At 41.7% G+C, this 26,741-nt stretch overlaps 1 protein-coding gene across 1 annotated transcript in view; it reads left to right on the top strand.

Annotated features, from left to right (window-relative positions):
- The first annotated feature begins 1,333 nt into the window (after positions 1-1,333).
- The window catches only part of LOC126389030 (short transient receptor potential channel 7-like), a 76,092-nt gene continuing 50,684 nt past the window's right edge, over positions 1,334-26,741 (top strand). The window contains exons 1-3 of the mRNA XM_050042445.1: positions 1,334-1,945; positions 10,496-11,258; positions 22,126-22,308. Coding sequence (XP_049898402.1) covers positions 1,458-1,945; positions 10,496-11,258; positions 22,126-22,308 — 1,434 coding nt within the window. The 5' untranslated portion in view covers positions 1,334-1,457. The remainder of the gene's footprint in view (positions 1,946-10,495; positions 11,259-22,125; positions 22,309-26,741) is intronic.

The following is a 26,741-nucleotide window of genomic DNA, read 5'->3' as shown; positions in this document are numbered from 1 at the left end:
AACTGTTTTGCCTCCAGCTAAGCCCCGCCCACCAAAAAAGTCATACTGTTTAAATAATACCATTAAATGTGTGCATACTGTAAAAGTGTCTATTGAGACAGGCGTTTATTGTCAGAATGTGTAGCTACAGTAAAAGGGACTGGATGTTCAATTGGGACAGGGCATTTATTTGAAGTTTTATGGTATTAATAAAATAATAAGTTTAATAACTGACTAGTATTTCCATTGCCAACTAGCAAGAGTAGCAATGTTTAATCAAGTTGTCGATTTGCACACATTTCTAGTTAGTAATCAACCTCTGTCATTTATTAAGGATTGAAAAATTGGTATGTTATTATATGAGACATGTATTGTCATTTCATTTAATTTCATTATCAAAGTATTTTGCTATAAAAAAAAAAAGTTGTTTGGGATAGTCTACAGACCTCATTTCCTACCCAAATGTAAACAGCAGTGAAAACAGTTTGTCATGTGTGATATGTGTTAATTAGATTATATGGTGATTTATGTGTATGTGTTGGGTGCGTAAATACAAGCACAGATCAAAGCCCTGGTTAGGACTGGTTAATGTCTGTGTGGGGGTACAGGAAGTCTCCATCATAATTAATGGATCTCTGCCTCTAATTACAGGATGACACCATAAAGTAAACACACATTCAAACACTGTATTATTTTCATTTTCATATCTAAAGACAGAGACTTGAAAGGGTTTTGCGTCCAGGTTTGTCTAAAAGTCCCAAAGAGCAAGCAAAGACTCTGTGTTTCCTAAGATAAGCCTGCCACTGGGGTTAGATGTTGGCTACTCTAAGTATTAATTGCTTGTTCTCCGAAGCAATAACAAGATTATGTCAGTACCAGTAATTGGCATAACAGGTGGGCATGTTAACCCCTTCACTCCCCAACCAGCATCCAACACTCCCAGTTGGATCTCTCTCCTCCTCTCCCTCACACCGAAAACTCTTTCAACGGAGCTGGACGTTGTTGCCCACTCACCCGGATCTGCTCTTCTCTTATGAGGTAGAAAAAGTCGTTTATGTGTGCTTAGTTGATAGTTGGCACAATGCGTGTGTGTTGGCTTCCTAGAACAGCGCGGTAAAGCCTGTTTTTTAAGGTACAAAGGCATTTTCAGATCTTCAGCTATATCAGACTGAAAATCTGTTTTTCTTGATAGGAGAACATGTAATATTTTTGCAGCCCTGTGCAATAAGTTGGGATTTTTTTTGCGGTGTTGCCACTTGTTTCTTTCCTTCCATTTTGTAATAGGCTGGCTCCCTGCGCGCGCACTGCCGGTGCTCTCTAATTAGTGCGCGCACTCTTGTGTAAAGGTGGAGGCTCGGCTCGTCTCTGCTGCGCCGCTCAGAAGAAACTTGTGCGGTTGAAACTTTGACAAGCATCGTTAAATGTGCGCCACATAGCAGGACACATTTCAAAGTATATGCTGCTCAAGAACTCACCCAATGTCTGACGAAGGAGAGGAAACCGACAGCGGCGAGAGAGCCCACCTCTCTGAGTCTCCCTCCCCGCCTCTGTCTGTCTATCCTCCCGGAGGATCTCCTCCCTCATCGCGGCCCCTGGACATCTTTTCCTCCGCCTCTCCGCTGCTGGGGGACACAGACCCGCCTTACCTCGCCACTCCGGAGTGCGTCCACGCGCCTCCAGAGAACCGGGAGCTCGGGTTCTCCCCGCACTTCACACCGCCAAAGTTCTGCCAGAGCACCGGGGACATTGGCTCTCCGTTATGCTCGCGGCCGGATGTGCGGATAGATGCGGTGTACGACCACCGCGATGACCCGTTCCCCAAGTGGAGAGGACGAGGAGCGGCGAACGCTGAGCGCTTTCAGCACCGCGGACAGAGGCTCCACCGGGCTCCGGAGCTCTCAGACCACGGGAACCACTTCTCTGCTGAGCACATCGACACCGGGTTCAACTCCGAAACCAGGCAAACGTGAGTCATAACGTCATATTCACCCACAACTTTTGTTCATCCACCCAGAGGCATGATAAATAAGTAAAGTCACCAGTTGTGTGGCCTTGTGTGAAATCCATGTGCTTATTTATAAACTCTGCAATTTGCAGTTATGCAAAGAGGCTCCTGAGCCATACTTTAGAAATGGCAAAGCTGTTCTGGGTTGAGAGAATTTAATCAACACCAACTAATCCACCTGGGATGTCAACAAGTAGAGGACAGGGTTGGAGAGTGCACAGTAAAGCAGTCAGGATTTTCACTGAGCCAGCTGCATCCACCTGCCTGTGCAGCTATGGACTAGTGATTGACTCTCAGCTGTGCTTTACAGGTCCTTTATGGATTAATCTATCAAAGGGACTGGACTGTGATATACAAAAGATCAATCTCACCAGAGGGTCATCAGATATTTTGCTGTCATGCACTACTTGAAAAGCAAAGTGATGTTCCTTTCTTACATGGAACCAGGGGAGTAGCACTAAATTCTGGGTCCCATGCATGAGTAGCCTCTGTGGGCCCCCCACCCTTTCTCTCTTGATCCATGTGTCTCTCACACACCTTTTGAGTTCATTTTTTACAGAATCAGTTTGCTGTCTTTCCCTTTCTTTTCTTTTTTTGGAAGCTTGATTCCTCTTTCTTAGGGAAAGACATGACAGTGTATGTTGGTGCTTCAGCAGCATAAGCAATCACTTACTCAATGAATCCTATGTGTAGGGGCGGACTAAACCATTTTGCAACTTTAAGGGGTGAGAGGGGCCTCCGAGAACTTCCACTATTTTTTTTGTACAAAGTTCAGTCTTTTAACCAATTTAGTCAGCAAATTTCAATTTAGTTATGCCACAATTTACTTAGAATAAAAAGGCCCCCGCTTGTTGGGTGATCAGTCCCACTATTCCCCCCACTATGACACCCCTGCATGGAACATTTGTGGTAGATGCTTTAAATCTATGTTAAACTTGGCTGTTATTTTAACCTTGTGCTGAAGTATGGTGTTTTTAAAGTGTGTGTGAGTTTGAATGAATTAGTGTGTCTTTGTGGAATTTCCACCACAGCCCTGGTGACGTCCTTGTGTTGAGAGAGAGCATCTTGATTGGTTCCGGTGCACAAATGCATAAGCAGCAGTCAACAGGGAGAGTGTGTGCGTTGTGTTAGTCTGAGTAAGAGTGAGACAACAGGGCAATACCATGTGACACTGAGCAGACTACAGAAATTGGCTTGCACAGTACATCCCCACAATGTCACACTCATCACACACACAAAGCGTGCACAAACTCACTCATAACACCCTTACTGGGTACCTCTCTGCCATTTTGCAAGTGGCTGATGTGTCCTGTATAATTTCTCATAATTGTCCTTTATGTTTAACTACTTCAACATAATACAAGTGCTCACAGGACCACTTGGCGGATGCGGTCCATTGCATCCATGCAGGAAACATCCATGCGGGCACAAATGGAAGATAAATGGTGACACTTAATGGATATTCATGTAGCACTGCAGGCTTAGTTATGTCTATCAGATATTGAGAATGGCAGGCATCACAGGGGCTCTTTGATCTTCCCTGGTCTGCTCCTTTGATACACCAGTGTTCAACTTAAAAGGCCCTGCATGGAAAAAACACATGTATGCTCTCACAGATGCCCCACTAGGCCAACTGTCGGACGTCTTTGTGTGTGTCTGTGTGTGAATCAGAGAGTAAGAGGGGGCGAACATGCCTGTTTCTCATTACCAGCAAAGTATGGTGAGCAGCTCACCTTTGATCTTAAAAATTGGTAATTTACTGCTTGAAAGAGTGTCCGTGTGTGTGTGTTTGATAAAGAGAAGGAGAGAGACTCCTCTAAGATATTCTGCTCATGTCTGTGCACTGATAAAGTACTAACTCATTAGTCAGTTCGGTAAATATTCCTGCTGAGTGGAAACTTTTTTCTCTCAAATTGTGATTTCAGACCTGATTTATCTTCATTTCTTCCTTTCTCTTTCTCTAATTCACCGGTAAATGACCTAACCTACTTGATTGCTGAAACTGAAAATAATGAACTTGTTGGCCCAACCTCAGAGAGTTCATAACAGAGGAACTGGCAGTCAGTGACAAATATTTTATGAGATTTTCATTGTGTGCTGAAGCTGTGCTTGAAGTGTTTTGTCAACACTTTCACCACATTATTCAGTGCTTGTCAAGCAATCCTCCCCTCACTGAAATATATTGATTTTTCCAACAAGTTTAGAAGCACCTTCTATGTGCTCACATCCATTGTTTGGAATGGTCTTTTAAAATAACATATGTCATTTTGCTTGTTTAAACATACTAATAATCACACTGACATTACTGCTGACTGCCATGCCAAGACAACCATGTGCTTCTAGATGGGTTTACTACAGTGGCTGACAAGGACAAACAACTGCCCAAACCATTTCCATTAGGAGAAACGTTTTGCAGCTTCAGAAACAATGTCAATCAAAAACACATCTGAAAATCCAAATACATCCTGGCAACATGCTGCAGGAAGCCAAAATAAATACACTGACACACTTCAAACACAGAAACGATGCAAAGTAAAAACCCCTACAAACCCTGAAAACAAATGCAACAGAAAGATGCTGCATAATGCAGTCAACACAGTGGAAGTTCTTCAGGCGTCTAGGTAGAACACCTTCATATTCACCCTGAGAGACAGAGACCTTACAAGAAAGGGTGGTTGTTTTTGAAGCACAAAGAAAATTGGAGTAAAGCAGGCCCCCAGGAAAGCTGCTCAGCCTTGATTCCAATTTTTTCCAGTGGCCACTCGCGGTACTGCAGCCCCAAAAGCTTTTTCCCCATAGACTAAGAGATGTCTGTAAAACTGTTGACAGGATATCTTGAATTGGAGACGAGATCAGTTATGACTCCTTCTATTATACATTTTTGATCCATGGAGGTTTTAAATTTGTAAAACTTTCCTCAAGCTAAAAAAACCAATTTAAAAATCCCTTATGTCTGACAATGTAAAGTATACGCGTCAAGCTGGAACTCCCGGATGGAGCCAGTGGGTGAAACATTACTATGCATATTCAGTGGACCGCACACCGAGGAAGTAAACGCAAAAGCTAGAAAGTTGTTTTTGGCGTTTGCACCAGCAGATCAACTCCATAGGAATGAATATATGCCATTTTGGCATCCAGTACCAAGTTATTATTATAATACATCTATGGAGCAAATAGGCAACAAGGAGACCCCCGCTCTCTACCTCTGTACTTTGAGAGTCGAGAGATGTTTTCAAGCAGTGGGTTCGCTACAGTCCACAAGCTCTCTTAGCTTTTTTAGTCTAATAAATAAACAAACAAACTATGGACACAAAATGTCAAGAAAGGAAAAATACTAACACCCATTTTCCTTATTAAACAAAAAATGCAACTGTACACCTTCTAAATTCAGGTTTCTTTCTTTCACCAAAATAAGACTAGCCTAATTGCTAACTCATTGTAAAACACTCTTATTTAAAAATAAAACCCACCAAAACCGTCTTGGTCTTGGTCCAGTTTCCCAACTATCACTGACTCTGGTTCAGTCGAAATAAACCCTTAATTCACCAAGTGACGTGAAAATATGTTTTTCCCTGCTGTCTCAGTTGCTGGCCTGCGTTTTACTAGTCCTGTAACGTTATCCCTTCCAATCACAGTCCCCATCTTTCTCATCTCAGCTGCCTGTTCATCCAGTAGAAACTGACCTCTGGTGGTGCATGCTATGCACTACAATACATCTCATCAATACAGCATCACTGTATCAGTTTAATAGACAGAGGAGCATATGTCATTTTGGTGGTATTTTACACCTTCAGGTTAAAATCCCTGGTATACCATACTGTGATACCNTGTATATGTATATGTGTATATATATTTTTTTTTTGGTGGGTTACCTATTCCAGTTGACATTAATATTAATGTTAATATGATAAAGCCCAAATACAGTATCATTGGTATGAAAGAACTACAGCCTGGCTGGATAAGGGATTTCTGCAGTGCTGTGTTGGAATATAGTTGGAATCACCAGCAGCAGTGGTGCGAGATAGTTTCTCCCCTTTCTGACAGTTTTGTTGTTAATAAGAGAGGGAGCTGCCTGCCTGGACAGAGAGTCTGAGTGATCTGCAGCAGCCTCTGCCTTAGATGCAGAATTAAAAAGAGAGCTGTGTGGACTCAGTAACAGATTGATTTGGTGCACTGTGTACAAAGTGTTGCCATATAATCATGTTGCAGAGTTGCTTCAGACCATCTATTAACACTAAATCAAATGAAATGTGAAACAGATGTTTTTTTTCTTCAGGTGTTTGTGAACCAAAGCAGAGATTAAAGGGGGCTGAATGCTGGACTTATATTCAACAAGTAGGCAGAAAGATGAGTTAGTGGGGTAGGATGGCGTACAATTTATGTGTATTTATTAAATGATAGTGTGAGCTCTTCTTCCCGTACCATGAAATCATGTTCTGCTACAAAGGTGGTCTTGGCTGCACATATGGTAACTGTGACAAGTCCTTTAGTCTTAAACATGTAAGAATACAGTTACACTCATTAGGTATTTAAGTGGCAACCATAGACTGTATAAAATAATGCATATCCACTATAACATCACTCATTAGTTTGTGGACTCCTGTTTCGAAGCCTCAAGTTTGACATTTTAGCCATTGCCATTTTGGATTTTTGGAGCCAGAAATGACCATATTTGGACAACATTCATTCATTTATTTATTTTCCGTAACTGCTTATCCTGTTGGGGGTCACGGGGACGCCAGATAGACACCAGACTATCACAGGGCTGACACATAGAGACATGGTCACATTCACACCTACAGGCAATTCAGAGTCACCAGTTAACCTAACCTGCACATCTTTGGATTGTTGGAGGAAGCCGGAGTACCCGGAGAAAACCCATACTGACACTGGATGAATATGCAAACACCCCCACTCCGAGGTTCAAACCCCCCCACCCTGAATTTGAACTGAGAACCCTTTTGCTGTGAGGCAGCAATGCTAACACATTCTATCACAGTTGTTATTTGGACAACAGAGTGGAGATTACCCTAATACTAACTGCTAGCTTGGTTGCATTTACAGGTATAGTTAACTGTGATAATGCTAATCACTCACGAAAAACAGGCTTAAAACATAATTTTATTTTTTTTTTAATTACTTGCCGGAAATACTGAACACCCGACTCCTTAGAGGATCTTTCAGTAAAACCAATTGCTGAGCAAGATTTTTTAGACAATTCAAAAGTTACAGTTAAGTTTCATGAACTAAAAACACTGAAATAGTGACAGCTAGGCCTGAATTATACTCTGTGAATCGGGCGCTACACCATGGGTATGTTATGCTGTTATGGATGTTATTCTATCCAATGTTGTCGCCATGTTAGCGACTTGTCAATGGACGGCACCCACCTTTCACTCAAAACTTTATAAAAATCCACCCCTCCGACAGTTGTCATGTATGGGAAAAATCAGCTTTAGAGACAAATGTTTTTTTGTACCAGGCTGTAATGATGTTTAGTCTGTAGTGAAGTTGGGCATTTTAACATGGGGGCCTATGGGGATTGACTCACTCTTGGAGCCAGCCTCAAGTAGCCATTAGAGGTACTGCAATTTTTGGCACTTTGGTGTTGCCTTCATTTTCAGCCCTTGAGGTCAACCCAGTCATCGAAAATCCGCCACTTGGGCAGTGACTTGCGGCGTAACACACTGACAGAATAAGCCGTCCTTTGATGTCGGCTGGTCACTGTTATAGTTTAAGAGCAGCATCAGGGGGAAACACTGCAAAAACAAAAGTTAAGGCGTCAAAGGTCCAAGTTGGGCTGGCGTGAGGGGTGGTGGATGGGTCCAACAAACACCGACTTGGTGTCCAACAAACACAGCCTTTAAACCAACTTTGACCTGGGAGAGTGGTGATTGTATCCCGCAAGATTATAAAGTCAAACCACTTGCTTTTGTTGCCTAAACCTAATCATCATTTGTTGTTGAAAGAAAAAACAAACATCAATTTGCGGTGTTGTACCGATGTAGTGCGTTTAGAGACTGTGAAAATGGAAGTGTACTTTGAAAGAAGACAATGCATCTAACAGGCAGAAGTTGACACGTTGTCCCAGAGCGTCAACAACCAACGCACCCAGGGTACCTTTCACATCATATCTGGATGTTGAAAGTCCATGACCAAACATCTATATGTGACAAAAATGTGTTGTTAAGGTTGCCACTTGAAGCAGACATACATACATATAATCTCCTTCGCTCACTAGTTTTTCTTCTCGTTCATCTCTTTGTCCACTCCCCCACCATACACACAAACACACACTTTTTGTCCATCCATCTCCATTACGCCTGTCTCTCCTGTCTTTGTGATTGTAATGCCACGCATAAATGATGCAGGTAAATTCTATTTCAGATCAGAATCACAAACAGTCAGAGATGGATGGAGATGAAGATGGAGAGAGATGGAAAATGGTGATTCATTACCTGACTATGAGGTTATCTAAATGGGCTGGCAGCCAGACTGTCCACTCATGTATGAGGAATCTTCCCAATGCCTACAAATATATGAGTTTGTGTGTGTGCTGGGGGAGATATGAGGTGCACACTACAATATAATGCATTGCAATAAATCAACCCAAACTACAGCCTTACCAAACACATATCTTTCAAACATTAAGAGTCATGAGGGCGATATTCACTGCATGGTTACTGCATGGCTTGCAACACATTTTACAGATGATGTATGTTGTGTCCACATGCTGTTTGAATACTAATGATTTCATATTTGTCCATAGGTGCTCCTTGTGTCAACATTTGTAATCTTGTGTATGTTCATGTGTGAGGTACTGGTCTGCAATTGTGTGTGTGTGTGTGTGTGTGTGTGTGTGTGTGTGTGTGTGTGAGAGAGTGTGTGAGTGAGAATTTTTTTGCCATCTTGACTGGCGGCCTAAGGCACATACAGCTGATTGTGTAAATTGAAAATCAACAGCTGCAGACCTTTTAGACCCTTTAAAAGCACACTGACACACACTTTCTCCCTCCCTTTCTCTGTCACTCGTGCACAAACACACACAGACACACACTCACACTTTTCCACAGTGATTTGCCTTGGTGAGCTCTTTAAATCTCCTCAGTTCCACATCCTTTGACGCCTCCAGGGAATGTTTCCACCATGAACAGGTTTCCATTTTCACCCTTTCCCTTCAGTGTCTAGCCCTCTGTGCACACACACACACACACACACACACACACACACACACACACACATATAAAGTAAGCCTGTATTGCAAACAACTTCTTTTGCAGGTCTTATTGTGAAGCTGGACCCCTTATTTGTAAGGTCACTGCACCAGTTCACATTACACAAGTCATTTGTATGGGCAATACGAGCCAAATTATACTTTTAAAGTTATTGAGGTTAGCAAGTAGATTTGATTCCTTTTAGTTCACTCAACAAGATTTGTTTCACTTGTCATGCTGTATTTCATAAATTAAATCTCCAATCTAAATTTGTTATTTCCCACCGGAGAACCAAACTGTTATGGATAATCATTTCCCACCAACACTACTAGTAATTTTCTCTTCCCACTTTTCATTTCAAATTTTACCCATACTTAGTATCTCCTCCTCTGCTCCCACACTGTCACTCAGTCTTTCTCCCTTTCATTTTCAGCTGTGGGAAACAGGGCTTCTTTCACTATGTAGGTCAGAATGTCAGGCCACACAGCAGATGCAGACAATGTGGCTGATCTTTGTGTCCCAAAAATACAATAGGAGGAGTTCAACAGTCCAAATGAAATGTGTTTTTCAGTATACCACCGTTCTGGCGTAGTTATATTTGACTTGTCTCTATTGATGAAGATGATTTTTTCCTGCTCTGTCTTGCTGGGATGTGACAGTGTGCCACTGGAAATGGGGCTCCATTTAGGACAAAAAGAAGAAATTGAATAGAGCAGGAGCTACATGTCCATGCCTGTGTGCATCCATGTGTTGGTAGATAACGACAGATTCACCATTGGCCAGAGAGTCTCTTTGAATGACCACTGTCTCATGGTGGGAATTTGTCATGCCAGAGCCAATTACAGTGACAGCTTCATCGCTCTCTTGCCAATCAGAGCTGTTGACCTGAGATGGCCCCACAGTAAGCTCTGACCCTGATAGCAGTCCATTGATTTGACCGAGGACAGACATATATCAGAGATGTCTCAGAGGGGCTTTCTCAGGGGTCGGGGGAGAAGTCTGTGCTAAGCGCCTGCTGATTGTGTTTGAGCAGTCCATGTGCACGGACGACACTCACACAAGGAGACAGTTCTAACTTTGTTTGCCTTGTTACGCCATAGTCAGTTTGATGTAACTAATGATACTGTCTTTTCCTCTTGCCTTCATCATTTGCTCTCTTGCTCTTTCCTTCACCCTACATCACTTCATCACTCCTGATACACAAACACGTTCTTTGGCTCTGATCTCCATCTTCATCATTGTCATCCTTGTTCTTTTTAGTCTCCTCACTGTTTGCTGTACTTTTTATTGTCTCCAGGGTGGAGGCCATGCATCGCCGGCACACCACACTGAGAGAGAAGGGGCGTCGCCAGGCAGTGCGGGGCCCGGCCTATATGTTCAATGAACGCGGCTCGGCGCTAACACCAGAGGAGGAGCGTTTTCTGGATGCTGCTGAATACGGAAACATCCCCGTGGTTCGCAAAATGCTGGAAGAGTCCAAAACCCTCAACTTCAACTGTGTGGACTACATGGGCCAGAATGCTTTGCAGCTGGCAGTGGGCAACGAGCACCTAGAAGTGACAGAGCTGCTTCTAAAGAAGGACGGTTTGGCCAGGATTGGGGACGGCCTGCTTTTGGCTATCTCAAAGGGTTACGTCCGAATCGTTGAAGCCATTCTTGCCCACCCCGCTTTTGGCGGAGGTCTCAGATTGACTTTGAGCCCTCTGGAGCAGGAGATGCGTGATGATGACTTTTACGCCTATGACGAGGATGGAACACGTTTTTCACATGACGTCACGCCCATCATCCTGGCTGCTCACTGCCTGGAGTACGAGATCGTGCACATCCTTTTGACGAAGGGGGCCCGCATAGAAAGACCCCATGACTACTTCTGTAAGTGTTCGGAGTGTGTGGAGAAACAGAAGAAAGACTCGTTCAGTCACTCACGCTCCAGGATGAATGCATATAAGGGTCTGGCCAGTGCAGCTTACCTGTCGCTCAGCAGCGAAGACCCTGTGCTGACTGCCCTTGAGCTCAGCAATGAGCTGGCAAGACTGGCCAACATCGAGACAGAGTTTAAGGTAAGGTGGTCTCTATTTTCTCTCTTATAGCTTCTATTTTTTTGCCCAAACCTACTGTTTCATGTGGGTGGAAAAAGGGTTGACAGAAGTTTTGGCAGAGTAGCGAAAAATAGGAAGGTGAAAGAGAGGAATGCTCACTCTGAAGACACACACACAACACATGTAATGTAAAGACTATAGAATGATGAAAGGATCAGGGCCACATGTGACAAATTTGAGTCTAAAGTCAGAATTCTGAATTTCAAGTCTTTAATCTGATTTAAAGCTCAGAACTCAAATACAGTTTTCACATATGGCCCTAATCCTCCTCTGTAAATGATTAAACAGCTTTACTGTGAATGTAAATTTTACCCCTCAAGTATGATTACAGTCCTTGCATGTTCCCTGTGACATTTTTATTTTTTATTTTTTCATGAAGTCAGGCTGAATAGTTACATCGTGCTTGATGGAAATGCCAATGTTTAACCCATTCCTGGGGATGAGTCACCTTCATCATTCTGATATTGACCGGCTTTCCCACTGCACTCCATGCTTTTTATTTCTCCTCTGATCCACCTATTACCAATACAATCTCTAACCGGGTTGTGGTGAATAAGAACTGTAAAGTGGAACACTTTTTTGTTTGATGGAAAATATGGGAGATTTTGTGTGCTTCTACTGAGAAAAAAGATTGCATTTAAAATACTGAAGTTGCCAAAATGAAGCTTGCTTCAATGATAATGCTGCCAATACTACAATAGAGAGCGTGTGTGTGTATGTGTGTATGTGTGTGTGTGTGTGTGTGTGTGTTAGAGGACATAAATTGCTCGTATGTGATAGGCTGTGACTGTTTGAAGTGGCTAGATCTAAGTTCTTTATGTCTTTGACTCATAGCAATCAAACACACACACACACACACACACACAGGGTCCAATGGACAGAGGGATGTCGTATGCTGTAAAGCCCTCTGAGCAAGAGTTATTTGTGATATTGGGCTTTATGAATAAAATTGATTGATTGATTGATTGATTGATTGATTGATTGATTGATTGACACATGCAGATACTACATTATGTGACGCTGAAAATGTACCTCTAAAAAGTCAAAATATATTAAATTAGTAATCAAACTTACCTGGATGTGCTGGTACACCTTTCCTGAGTAGGGCTGGGTAAGGTGTTGACCGACATAACCCAGTACCAAGTAGTATCGAAATGTCTCTGTTCAAACGATACCTGCATTAGATCCTTTTTTGCATTGTGGGTCTGATGCCAGATCTATCTGACTGATCAGCAAACCATCTGTTGCTGAAGTCTCCGGAGCCACTCTCCTCGCAGTTAGCACAAGCTAACACAGCAGCAGCAGCAGCTAGCATCCAACACTGAGCAGTTTAACAGTCCCAGTAAACTTTTTGTTATGGCTCTCTAGAGCTGCTCTTCTCTGCAGTCAGTCAGTTCAACATCTGCCCGACACAGCACAGCAGCAGTAGCAGCAGCCACCATCCAGCACCACAAACTAACACCAACACCAAACTGCTCAACTCCGTCTTTAAACACATAATACCATTAGATAACGTTAGCTGTGTGGTGCTAACAGTTAGCCCTGTCACTGTGTATGCAGCCAGGTGGACTCTCACAACAGTCCCCTGCACAGAGCCCAAACTCCAGCAGCAGCAGCTACAACCCAAACAGTCTGTGGCTGGTATAGAGTTCACAACAGGCTGAAAAGATTACAACCCAAACCCTCCGGCCGGGAGGAAGGACAGAGAGCCCAGCACAGAGCCTGGCTGCTCCCTGTCCTTCTCGCTCTGCCTGCACTTTTTAATGTTTTTTATTTATTTTTTTTTACTTCTTCCCACAGCCTGAGCCTTTAGCAGTCAGCTAAGGATTCAAGTAGCAAAAATATATATAAACATGAAAGATGACTAAACAACACTAAAGTGCTATAATAAACAAGTCCATTCTAGCACTATATTTTGGCTCAGGTGCCTTCATCAGCATTTTTAGAGAAAATCACCTTCAATTTGTCTCCAGCTGTCCACGCTGTTTGTTTTCTGTATTCAGGGTGGTAATAATTACATACATTTTGTGAGCAATCTCACTTTGTCTCTCTGCCAGGGAGACCTGTTAAAAGCCACTTTGCTGCCTCTATGGCATCGGTCATTTTTGTCAGTCTTATGTTCCACTGTGTGAAAAAGGTGCCCCTTTCTGTTTATCCCCCCTTTTATCCAAAGTCAGCGGAGAGTTTTTGATTTACGGTAATAATCCCCTCTCTTTCACCTTAAGCAAAGTAATATGTGTACTTAGCTGACTAAATAGTTGGCTTCAGAGCAAATGTTCAGTGTTCACATTCATAGTTGATTGTCCAAATCCAGTGGTGGGTTTTCTTTCATGAAATATAGGACTCCATTTTAAGGAACATTAACAGTTTTTTCCCCCTCTCTCTTTTTATTTCTGTTTGTCCGTATGCATCCCTTCGTCAGTCTTTCTGCCCACCGTTGTGTTTGTCAGTCAGGCTTTCAGCTTGTCATTTTGTTCCCCATCTCCAGACAAGTTAATGAGGGGGGCTCACCTGAGGGACCAGAGTTGTGTTGGAGCTCATCTGTCTCATTACCATCTCATTATCACCCCCCTGTCTCCTCTGTTTATTTGTCTCCCTGTCCCTCTTCATATCATCCTCTCATTACGTCAAAATATCAAATAATTTTAAGACACTGTGCCAATATCCTAAAACACGGTCCTGTTTCATATTTGGAAATCAAATAGAGACAATAAAAGCTCAGGCACAGATTCCATTATCGTAATTATGACACCAGGGATTGCTTCTTAGTGTTTTCTGGGTTTGATGTTCTGACAGAAAAGTTTGTGAATAAAATATTACTCAGCAGCCGACAGTGAACTTTGAGAAGTTGGAGAGTTTCACATCACATGAATGATTGATTACAGTCAGCCACACAGAGCAGCCTTTGGTCTTCTCTTTCTAAGGAGTTCGATTTGTTTTTATCCACAACTCAAGGTACTGCTTATCAGCGACTAGTGAATCAGCTTTGCCATGTGTGTTTTATTATGTTTCTCGGTACTCTGGAGGTACGCTGTCTTGTTACCTCACTACAACTGAACTCCCACTCCTGCAATGAGCGTCATCCTGTTGCCTGCCTCTCATTCACACTCTTACTCCCTGCACACAGGGCAGGAGAGATTACTCTGCGTCTTTCAGTCGTCTTTCTAGACTTACTGTTCAGGAAACTGTATCAACGGCAAAAAAACATGATCAGGGCATTCCTGGCTTCCGCTGTATTTTGAGATTAATGCAACAAAGCACATAATGCTGCACAGCACGGCTCTACTCAACTCGACATGCTCTTTTTTGGTTTACCATCAGCAAAGTTGTAGATAGTATCTGGTACCTGGTAATGAAGCATAGCAGAAGTTCAGTCAGGGAGACTCTCTTTACACTCTCATTTCATTCAGAAATCTCTCTCCCTTACTCCAGCTTCTGCTCTCTCACTTGACTATGGCGTCACTCCAAGTTAATTTTTTTTTGTTTAGATATTTTTTGGGGGCATTTTCGCCTTTAATTGATAGGACAGACAAGCGTGAAAGGGGGAGAGAGAGAGGGAGTGACATGCAGCAAAGGGCCACAGGCTGGAGTCGAACATGAGCTGCTGCGGCAACAGCCTTGTACATGGGGCGCCTGGTCTACCACTAAGCCACCAACGCCCCAACTCCAAGTTAATTTAACTAGATTTTGCCACAGTCTCCCTGAGCCAATCATATCTTTGGCGTGAAATTTAAAACTGTTCTATTGTGTGCTGCTGTCAGTAGTCATTTCAGAAGAAACAGATGCGACCCTCCTGCACCCCATTCACCACCACATCCACTGCCCCTTCCTGCTCCTCATCCCATCATCCTCATCCTTCAGCTGTCCCTCTCCTCACCTCCATCACCAGCGTCTAGACTCCACCAGGGAGAGTATTCCTAAACTAAACATGGCGTCTCTACCCCCTCAATATACACGCCAAAGAACTTTTCAGTGGTCTAATCGTGAAAGAACCTTGAACAGTTCATCTTTATTGTATTTAATACATTTTTCAAGTCTCTCCTGATTGAACTTCTTTTGGTATCGGCACAGTCAAGGTTCCAAGTGAGCTGAGTCAATACAAGAATGTGGAGCTAAAACACTGTGTGCGTTCCAACACCCATACTACCATACTTCAGTATGCCAGAAGAAGATTAAATATGTCCCAATACATAGTATATGAAATGCAGTATGCCAAAAATACCAGGATGTTCTACTACATCCAGTCCGATTTTACACTATGCAAACCAGCATGTTTTTCTGGCTATTCTGACCCACAATCCTCTGCGCAGCCGACAATACATCACATCATCAACTGAGCCGCAAACAGATGACAGCTTGACAGCTGAGTGACAGCAATCAGAAGTCGCAATGACGAATTTAAGTGACTGATGACCAGTCCAATGGTAATAAGAGGAATATTGATTGTTTAAGTGAACAAAATAATCACAAATATCCCAAACAACAACAACAGGACATAACTATGAAAATAACAATGACAGAGAAATGCAGATGTAATTTCACTGTTGCAAATATGATATGTTTGAATCTACAATCTCTGCAGTTATAACTTTAAAGTTAATCTACATACATTGCAAAGTAACAACAGCAGAGCGAGAACTTGGTGAGTGGCATTTGTTGTAGGAGAGAACTGCCACTTGCTTGACTTGGGACATCCTGCACAAACCCAACATTTTTAAATAGCTAAGCTACCGTCAGTACCTACTGCAATTCTTTTAATCCTGTCAACCCAGTTTTTTAAAGAAGCAGCCTGCAAAACTACACCCAACACACAACTGATGAAGTACAGACTGTTGTCTGTTTGGTCCGTTTTTCAGCAAGTGCTGCATTAAATATGAAGTCACGCCAGAATCCAGCCTACACTAAGGGATACTATCGGCAATGGACAACAAAATAGATCAAAAACATCTGGTACCAAAAATTGAGTCGAGTCAAGCCGTACCATGCAGTGGAAATGAGGCATTACATGCTAATTTAGTAAAGGTTACATTCTTAATTAACCATATAAACACACTAAATGTATACCATCAGACTTTGCTATGGGACACAGCTCTTGTATCCACTTGTACTTACAGAGAATAAAAAATCAACACATGTACACACAGTCAAGTGCAAGCAAACAACACTTTCTCACCCAGTGGCACACTGACGCAACCTGTCAAAGTGCAGAGATGAGAGTGCTGCTGGTGTTGCACGTCGGGTGCTTATGTGGGGACTGCTAAAGGCATATCAGGACCTCCCGAACAGCCTCACATTTATCTCCAAACATCTTACTTTTTAAGACAGCCCATCAATTTTTCATAAGAGCCTCTGGACACAAGCACACACAGACACACACACACACACACACCCTTGGGAGAGACAGAGGGAGGGAGAGGGAGGCAGCAGGGGAAGGTGTCGTTTGATTTTGTGAATCACATTTCACTCTGTTCTTGTGTCATACCAATTTTGGTTTAATTTAGTTTAAATTAAGACACACAGCCACAGAGAACGTGAAAAGCGTGGTGAATGAGTGTCCATTGAAGGCGACCTCTCCCTCTCTCCTCTCCTCTCCTCCCTCCATCTTACACCTCTCTCGCGCCACGTTTGAGGCTTGACTCACGTCCCCCCTCAGTTCACTCATCTGTAACCATTCTCACTTTGCTTCACACCCCTCTGTCTCCATCTTCAATCTCACAACATCGTTCTCTTTCCTTTATCTCGGCCCCCGAGGCACAAACCACATACCCTGAATTGTGATTGTTTTTTTCACATGTGCTGCATGTGTGTGGTGTTTGTGCGCATGTCTTCTTGTTATGGCTTAAGAAGTCTTATGATTTATTAAGAAAACATTTTTGTACATGCACTACCCTGAAGCTTACTTTTCCCCTGAATGTAAACAGATATGAAACTGTTATTGATTTCTTTCACTTAGCAGCCCAAAGCTGAAATGCACCAAATCCCCACCTTCTCCTTCATGTCCCCAAAGGGCCAGTCGGTGCTTGCTGCCCAGAATTTACTTTTTAATTTCCAGATAGCGATAAGCCTTTTGACCAGCCTTATCTAACATGCTGTTCAGTTTATTTTTTATTTTCTGTGATAAATCCAGGCCCAAAGACCTGAATTTTAAAATGCATGATATTTTTCGCAGCTGTTTGGTATTTAAAAGGACGGACACGCTGTGACTTTACAAAAATGATTACACCATTTTATATTCAAGACAGACACTGTCCGAGTCACACGAGTACGAAACTCCCTCACTAAAAGGGTCATACACTGGAGGAATGCAAATGATATTCACCGTCACTGAGTGCAAAGTACACACTTTATCGCACCTGCTTACAGCAGAAGTGTGCCCTAAAAGGAATGAGAGTAGAGCTGCTAATTTAAATTGATCGCTGAATTAATGATTTTGGTGGGTAGACCTGTGTAAAAGTTTGGATGAAAGTGGGCATTATCAACACACTGTAATGGTATGATTGTACACAGAATAAACACGGCAGTGAAAGCATAATGAGAATCACTCCGTAGGGACTCTAAACCTGGCAGAAGCTCCAATCTGCTGACTGCAGTGCTTACCTGCTTGGCCAAATGTTGAGTAACAAAACAAGCCTGGAGGGCGAAGGTAGTGATAGAAAGAGGGCTGAGAAGTGAACTGCGGGGGCCCCAAGACAGAGAGGCAGAGGGTTGAAACTAGGGATGCATTCATTTATAAGCTACACATCAGTACTGGCTGATACTTGCCTTGTTGACTGCCATCGGCCTATCAGCAGCTAAGATTAAATTCACAGATGGCAGTGGTGGATGTTTTGCACAGGCTAGAAAGCAGGACTCAAGACTAACAGTGTCCCATCGTTAGACAATAGAAAATGTGTTTGGGACAAACAGAGATCTTTACTGGGACATCATCGAAATGAAAGGTCGCTGTTAAAGGAAATGACCACTTTAGAATGAAAATACAGACAGTACAGTACAGTAATTTTTCCATATACTCGAAGTGCATGGAACCCACATCCAAAATCATTTTGAAAATGTAATAAAACTCTGCTAATGCATTTCAAAAACGTTTGAACGGCTCGTCCGTCGTAATCCAAGTGCCCTGAAGCCGTGGCATGCAAAATTGACTTGAAAAGACATAATTTACTCCACTTTCATAGCATAATTTCTCACCGTGGTCAGTTAGCCTGCACCTTGCGAGACACCAGAACAAAAACGTCTCTGAACGTTCTCGAGTCTCGCGCGAGTTGCCATGTAAACACAGCATGCCGGCAGGCTAACTGCACGGACGAGCCATTCTGACATTTTTGAAATGCATTAGCAGAGTTTTATTACATTTTCAAAATTGATTTTGGATGTGGGTTCCATGCACTTCGAGTATATGGAAAAATTCGGCTAGCTGTTATCCTCCGATACCCCGAACGAGTTTTGTGGATTAAAAAACTACACTGGACTTCATGTCGGCATGAGGGTCAGTAAGTACTGTCTGTATTTTCATTCTAAAGTGGCCATTTCCTTTAACTCAGCATTGATGCGTCAGAGAAGGCACCCTTGATAATGTGACATTATGAACAACAAATCTGTGTTGACTTCAGCAACACCAGAAGTAGTTCAAGTAAGCTGTGAGCAGCCAGTGGCTGGGTTTAAGGCCTGACGGAGGTTGCGTTGAGTAACATTACAATGCGTTCAAGCTCTCATTCGTAAAAATGTTTTAGTAGTTGTAGTTTTTCATGGGAAACTTCAATAAATACAGTTGTTTGAAGGTGAAATTTGTGAATGTTTTCACAGCAATAAAAAAATAGATACTAGAGTATTATGCGATACTATATATCATAGGCCTATATCGTGAAAAGACTTTTGAAGCAGTTATTTTAAAAAAAGTTTTTCATGCAAAAGGTTATATTAAAGGTTGTTTCCCTGGCACCAGATGGTGAATAAATGACAACAACTACAACGAAAAGAAAAACTTATCGGCCTAGAGTTTTACAGTCAGTGCTTTTGTAGTTAAAACTGGAATGATTTGTGAATGAACAGAAGGAAAGGAGTTAAAAAGACCTGACAGGAATTGTGACTTGTGTTTAAGTGGGCAAAGGTACAGTATATTTAACAGCCATGGTTCCAGAAATAAAAGCCAAAAAAACATTTAAGCAATATAACACTCAAGCATGTGATTTACCATCAGTATTGGCACTTCCGTGATGCAGCTGTACACATCACTGAAGTGCCAATAATGACTGTAAGGCACACCCTTGAGTGTAATAATGTGATTGAGAGTTACCACAGAATAAAAGATATCATCAAAATACATTCATATTGTGGGGCAAATTATTCTTAAAATGAAACACCTTTTGCTAGGGTTATCTCCATATCCATGGAAATACTAAGCGGCAACATTTGGGGCTAGAAACTGAAGCCAATGAGTGATGTAGCTACAGTAGCTACGTCCATCATGTCAATGGGAAATACATGGGGTCTGACTAATAACTGGAAAACAATCAGTCATGTCAGCAGACTCCCATGTAATGAAAGTTAGTTTACTACTCCAGTAAATATGCTGACCCTTAGCAACAACCTAGCAACAGAAACTATTCTAGTCTCTGCTTAGTCAGCCAGCCAACTTGAGCTAATGTTTATGCTTTGTAGAGATCATGGGATTTCCCACACTAAATAAATGCCACACACATAAACACAAAACTGAGCTCAGTCTAGTTGTACCTATGATATCTGCTAAATTAATCTTCCATGGAAAGATTTAACTACTACAGCAGCAATCTTCACATGTAGGCTATTTTTAAGATATCCCTACAAGCACCAGCACAGCTGATGTGATCTGAACATTTACAATTGGTGACCCACCAAAATGTTGTACAGTCTAAAAGTAAACATTTATTGAAAAAAGATGGATGTAATCATTTCCATTTACCATGTTTTCATCCAAATAAATATTAAGCTTCAATCTATATTTGTCAGTGTTAAGTCTTTCAAAAGCAACATTTTCACCAAGGTCACAAAACTGTTTTGCTCTCCAGCTTGCTGCACACAAAGGAGGCGCACATCTGCATTAACGGGCTGATCTAACAGCACTCTGACCAGAGATGATAATTATAAAAGACAGTTGATTTAAATCAACAAAACAATCAATTTTGTATTAATATTGTAGCCTGCTGGTTTTTGGTCCAGCTCTGGAAGTTATTTATAGTCATGAGGTCATGCTGATTTCAGCACGTTTTGAATGTCAGGTTGACCAGTTAGATTGCCAGGTCGGATGTACTTATATAACCAGTGTTAGCTTCTCTTCATCAGGGAAGTCAATAAAGGGTTCAATAAGCAACAATAGTGATGTTTCCTTTCCATTAATACAAAAGAGCTGCACATTTATAACTCTGATGCATTTGTTTCAGCATATACAGATCCACGCTTTGATATTAATAACAAAGATGTTTTTTATTCTTTATAAGTTGAAAGAAACCTTCGACTGACTGGCCTCACGTTGATTGCCTTGTTTTTTAACACTGAGTATAAATGTCAGTCAGGTGTCTGTCATTGTCCTGAAGATGGCTGTGTGCAGAAATGTCGTGCATCAGCGATGTGAGCGTGCAGCTTTCCATCGTCTTTTTTCTATTTCACTGACGCACACAGGTTGAAGTAATTTTTGAAAACATTGGCAATATAAAATGCAAATCAGTGTTTCCATCGACTGCTGTTATGCAAATATACTTAGGAGAGTGCAACAAGACAACACCAGTAGTTCTTCTAGTACTGCTAAATCCATGCCATTACTTTGTTGCCTCCTAGGAAGACAATCATGTTCACTGAATGAATGGATCAGCTTCCTGCGTTCACTCTGTCCTCCTTCTCCTTGCTCTCATCTTTGTTGTGTTATTCTCAGGCGCCCTTTTTATTCTTTACTTTTTGGCCTTTTTGCTGGAGTGGTCACCTTCCAGTATATGTTATTTTATTCAAATTCCATCTATTTTCATTCATTTTATGTGCAAATTTAAACTGTGCATAAAATTGGATAAAGCATTTATTCAAAGTGGATCCCTTATTGTAGCTTTTGTGGTGTTTGACTGCCCTCTCTGACTGTTGAACCTGATAATGTATAAAAACTGGGAATGTAACAAAGATATTTTCCAATGTGAGATTACTGTGAAATGATCATTCTACACGGTGATGTTCGTTTCTTGTCGAAATTACACGGAATTTGCTTGGCTATTAAGATAACACAAGTCAACTGGACTCCCTCAGTAGGCAAATATCATTTCTAAAGATAACCCAGCTCTCTGCATTCTTCCTGCTGACTTTTTTTGTTTTCATGCCAAGTCATGCTGATTTATTTCAAAATGGAAAGGTCATGAACCAAATCACATTATCATCCTATCAGTCTTTTTACACTAACACGAGCCATAAAATTGCAAATGAGAATAAATGTCTCTGTGAAGTTGGCATTTCTCAAGTCATTAACCCCTCAAAAAAAAAAGCATGTCCAAGCTCACACAGGTGAGGACCCGCACACATGCAGGCATGTAATGCAAGAGAAGCTGTTTTAAACTTTTTTTTTTTTGTGAAAGTTTGAGGAGAAGACACAACATAAACATGTGTGAAACAAGACAGGAAAAGACAGCAAACATTGGGACAGTGATAAAAGACAAAGGAGGTAGCTGAGGACACAATCACAATCTGCGTTCATACATTTAAAGAATGCTGCCTTGTCTGAAACCAGTTTACATGATATCCTCAGTTGATGTTTAATTAAAGTCCAGTTTCTCTTCCCTCTTGTACTTTTTTCCCATCTGTCATCTCTCCCTGTCAGAATGACTACCGTAAGCTGTCCATGCAGTGTAAGGATTTTGTGGTGGGTGTGTTGGACCTTTGTCGGAACACAGAGGAAGTGGAGGCCATACTGAATGGCGACGTAGACCAGTGCTCTCCAAGCCCCTACAACCGACCCTGCCTCAGCCGTGTCATACTGGCCATCAAGTATGAAGTCAAGAAGGTAAGGTGACCAAAAAAATAACGGATAAATCAACCATAAAGAACTAGAGGTAGTTTCAGTTGTAGTTCACGTTTTGTTCACAACATGCAACACTTATAATCTTGTATTCTTCTAGGATCATCATCAATACACTGTACATACCAGTAATGAAAGGAGGAGCACAAAGGACTGAGAGAAGCGGCAGTGGTGGTTGTTTAATCAAACATCTTAAAGTGGCCTATTAGCATGTATAATACCAAAGCAGGAAGTGGTGTGATTATTGTAGTGAAGCAAATCATTAGGATGAGGAGGCCAGGGTGATCTTTTCTATACTTAAACATACTCTAAATGGGTACTCCAGCTATTTTGTAATGCATTTTCCTAAAAGTGGTGGACTTGTAAGACACAAAATCAGAGATGAAATAGAGTCCGTAACAAGGGTCAAGATCCAAAAACACTGGAGCCTACATTTCCATAATGTAACTTGGTTACGTCTGGGTTTGGGACACTTGGTACTAAATGAGAACAGCATACCAAATTCCCATTAAAAAAAAAAAAAAAAAGATGTACCGGTAAGTAGAATTTTGGTTCTGCTTATTGGTTCTTGAGGTAAGGTAAACTTAAATGTCCTCGAGGAGCAATTTGAGATACAGACAGTAGTCATGACACAACACAATACAAACACACGGAATCCAGTATCAAACGCTGTCAGGGGTAATGATGGACATTAATAGTTACTGCTGGTTAAGAGAAGTGATAGCAGACGGGACAAAGGACGATCTGTAATGCTTAGTGCTACATCTAGGGAGGCAAAACCTCCGCCCTGATGGAAGCATCTGAAACTCAACAAGGAAGGGATGTTCAGAGTCTGTGACCATCGACCGAGCTTTAGAGGTGACACACTCTTTATACAGATGCTGTAGATTTCGATTTGATATGAGGACTTGTTAGAAGAACTACATATTCACCCTAGAGCGAAGAGTCATTGAGCAAGATACTCAATCCATACCAGCTACTGTAGCTGACGTCCCTGTGAAAGAAAAGCAACATAAAAAAAACATAGGTGAATGAAAAAGACTTATTTTATGTGTTTTACTGCAGGCAGTGATTTACATGTGCAAACGTGTGCATTCGTGTGTGTGAGCAAGCTAGTGTCTATGAGCCATTTTGTGCACATGCACATACTGTATGTTTGCGTGTTATTGTGCGTGTGGCCTCAGAGGGCCCCATGTAAACATCAAACTGGCCTCTATTTCAGAGTTAATCCCTGCTGAGCAGAGGTGTTCTCCTAAATGTCAAACCACATGCCTTTTCCCCATTTCTCACTACAATACTTTCTCTCTCACACACACACACACACACACACACACACACACACACACACACACACACACGCGTGCGCGCCTGTTTGACCTTCATGTGCTGCATGTTTTTTGTAATCAGGTAAATCCCAAGAGTGCGTGTGTGTGTTTGTGTGTGTGTGTGTATGTGTGTGTGTGTGTTTGGCAGCACACAGACTGTTAGAGCAGTGTTTTTATCCTGCACAAGAGAGTGTGACCAATATTCAGGGAGCTAATTACACAGGAAGCACGGAGAGAGGGAGGGATAGGTTGCCATGGCAACCAGGTGAAACATGACTGTGGTGTAGCGCATGTGGCCGGACGCAGGCAGGGTTCGTGTCATGGATCATTGGGTTGATAGACCGGTCACCGGACACCAGTGGGAAACTATGTTAAGTACGATTGAGTGCGCAGGGGGTGTGTGGTTTCCCCCTGTGAACGTAGAAAATGATTGAATGCGCAAATACACGCAGTACATGTGTGCGTTTCGATCGGCGGATGAGAGCAGAGGATGTCAATCGTCAGCTCAGGTAAATGCTCCTTCGACGGTGATGGCTGAGGCTGATTGGTGAAGGGGTGGAAAGGATCGATGGGGGGAGAAGACAAAGGGAGAGAGCAGGTTTGATCGGATGTAACCTGTTGCTCAGATCTTACATGTTACCAAAAAACAACACACAAACACAGAGTTTGATTGTTACACTGGTTGACCTCCTACTGAGCATCGATTGCCCTGTCGTCCACATCCTTCATCCAGCTGGAACAAAAACATCCATCCTCTCCTTCCTCGACAGACCAGTAGTTCTCAATCACCACTTCCTTTCTTGAAGTCACAAACAGATGCTTAAATGCCAGACCAAGCCTCATCTAATAAAGCAAACATGCACCAGTAATGAGTGTAGCTGCTGCCTGCTTCCTTTTTTCATACTGTATATTAAAGGAAAAATTCACCCCCAAATGGCCATATGTTTATTAATTATTTCCCTCCAGTGAACAAAGAATCTAAAAAACGAGGAAATTCCTGGAGAATGGAAGTTATAGGGGGTAATTTTATCTTGTTTAATATAGGAGCTGCCGGCCTACCACTGCCTCAATCATTTAGTTTGTTTGTGTTATTATGTGACATTGGTGTTGGGTAGGGTTATTTCATATTCACCAAAGTCACATAATAACACAAACAAGCTACCAATGGAGGCAGCAGCTCCTGTGTTCTGTAAGGTAAAATTACTGGTTTTGTCAATGGAGTCTGGCTTTGAATAAAAGCACAGTTAAGTTTTACTTTGAGTTCAGTCAGAGAGGGCTGTCTGTTGGGAACGTGCTAAGCATTAAATGTTAAATAAGACTTGGATTATACCTCAGGAGTTGTGCGATAATTTTAAACAGATGTTTTTGATAGAGTTATTAAATATGGTCACCTGTGAGTTCAGTTCATTAAGTTTTCCTCACAAGGTCTGCATAAAACAGGATGCGTTACTGATAAACAAATGGTCATTTGGGGGATGAAATATTCATTTAAATTCATTTCATTTTACATCTCATATTTTAAATGAAGCCGAGTGGCAGCTGTGAATATAAACGTAAATAGAAAAGCAGCCTCTGCACTCTGCACTCAGCTATTGGGACTATCTTGACCACCAGAAGCCCTCCTCATGAATACAGTATATTTTGTTGTCTGTTATTAATTTTACATTCATTGCACTGGTGTAATTCAAAAGTAAATGAAAGTGCCAGGTGTAGCATTGGTGCTTTTTATGATAGTGATATGTCTTATAAGAAGCAGAAAATAAACTCAGCCTGCTGCTTTTGGCATTAAAATCCAAACAGTATGTGGATGTTGGACGTAATGGATGGACATATTGTTCAAAGAGATACAGGCTGGACCATAAAAACATCAACATTTAGAATCATAGAGGACATCTCCTTCACCATCTGCTACCTATTTTTAAAATACTGTAAAACACGATAAGCCTATGATCTGTCTCAAGAAAAAAAAAGGATTTTCAGATATGAACAAACAAAAAATGTCCCACAGCCCCATGTCCTAGATTGGGCCACTTTGAAACAATCACGGGTGTCATTTTCTTGTCCCTGGAGTGTTGTGTCCCCAGTACAATACAGTGGTGGAAGAAGTATTTGGGTTGTTAATAGTACTTCAATAAAAGTAAGAACACAACAATATAAATTGTCGGACCTCTCTTAAAGGGATAGTGCACCCAAAAATGAAAATTCAGCCATTATCTACTCACCCTCATGCCGATGGAGGCTCAGGTGAAGTTTTAGAGTCCTCACAACACGTCCGGAGATCCAAGGGGAGAGGGGGTAGCAACACAACACAACAAGAGAAGCAGTTAGAGCTACAGGCTACAATGAGGCTAAAAACACAGTTCAAATGACGTTTTTCCAAACAACTTTTTATGTCGGGGCTTCAGGACACTTGGATCACTACGGACGAGCAGTATGGAGATATTTTGTGGTTTCAGTTTTGTGTTTTTGGATGTTTGAATCTGGGGCGCCGTCAGCCTGCATTAGGTGGAGTTGTGTTGCTACCCACTCTTCCCTTGGATCTCCGCAAGTGATGATGAGGACTCTAAAACTTCACCAGAGCCTCCCTCGGCATATGGGTGAGTAGATAATGGCTGAATTTTCATTTTTGGGTGCACTATCCCTTTAATCAATATTAATTGAAATACAGAGGACCATCTTGTTAGAACAACCTTCTTCCATCTCTGCAATCATCATCTACATTACCATTATTCAAAACACATCTGGATAAAGACTCTAATTTGCGAAGACTCTTAACACTTCATTGATTCATTTCTAATTTGCTTGTGATTTTTTTTTGTTGTTGTTGTTGTAAATTGTACATCTTTAACAATGTTGTATTACTTCTTAGACTGGAACTCTTGTTCAGTTATACAATCTGCGTTTTTATCTTTTCCTTTTTATGATGTATGATTGTTGTTATTTAAGGTATCTTCATAAGCCATTTTTGGCGTCTCTCCTGCACACTGTTTTAAACTTTAATTTCTTTTCCCTGTATTTTCTATACATGTATGTGTAAATAAACTAAGTTAAAAATGTTCCATAAAATTCCAAATGCATTAGCAGCAAAATGAA

The sequence above is a fragment of the Epinephelus moara genome, chromosome 4 (genome assembly GCF_006386435.1).
Source record: "Epinephelus moara isolate mb chromosome 4, YSFRI_EMoa_1.0, whole genome shotgun sequence".
NCBI lineage: Eukaryota > Metazoa > Chordata > Actinopteri > Perciformes > Serranidae > Epinephelus > Epinephelus moara.
This window is presented reverse-complemented; position numbering and strand designations above follow the sequence as displayed.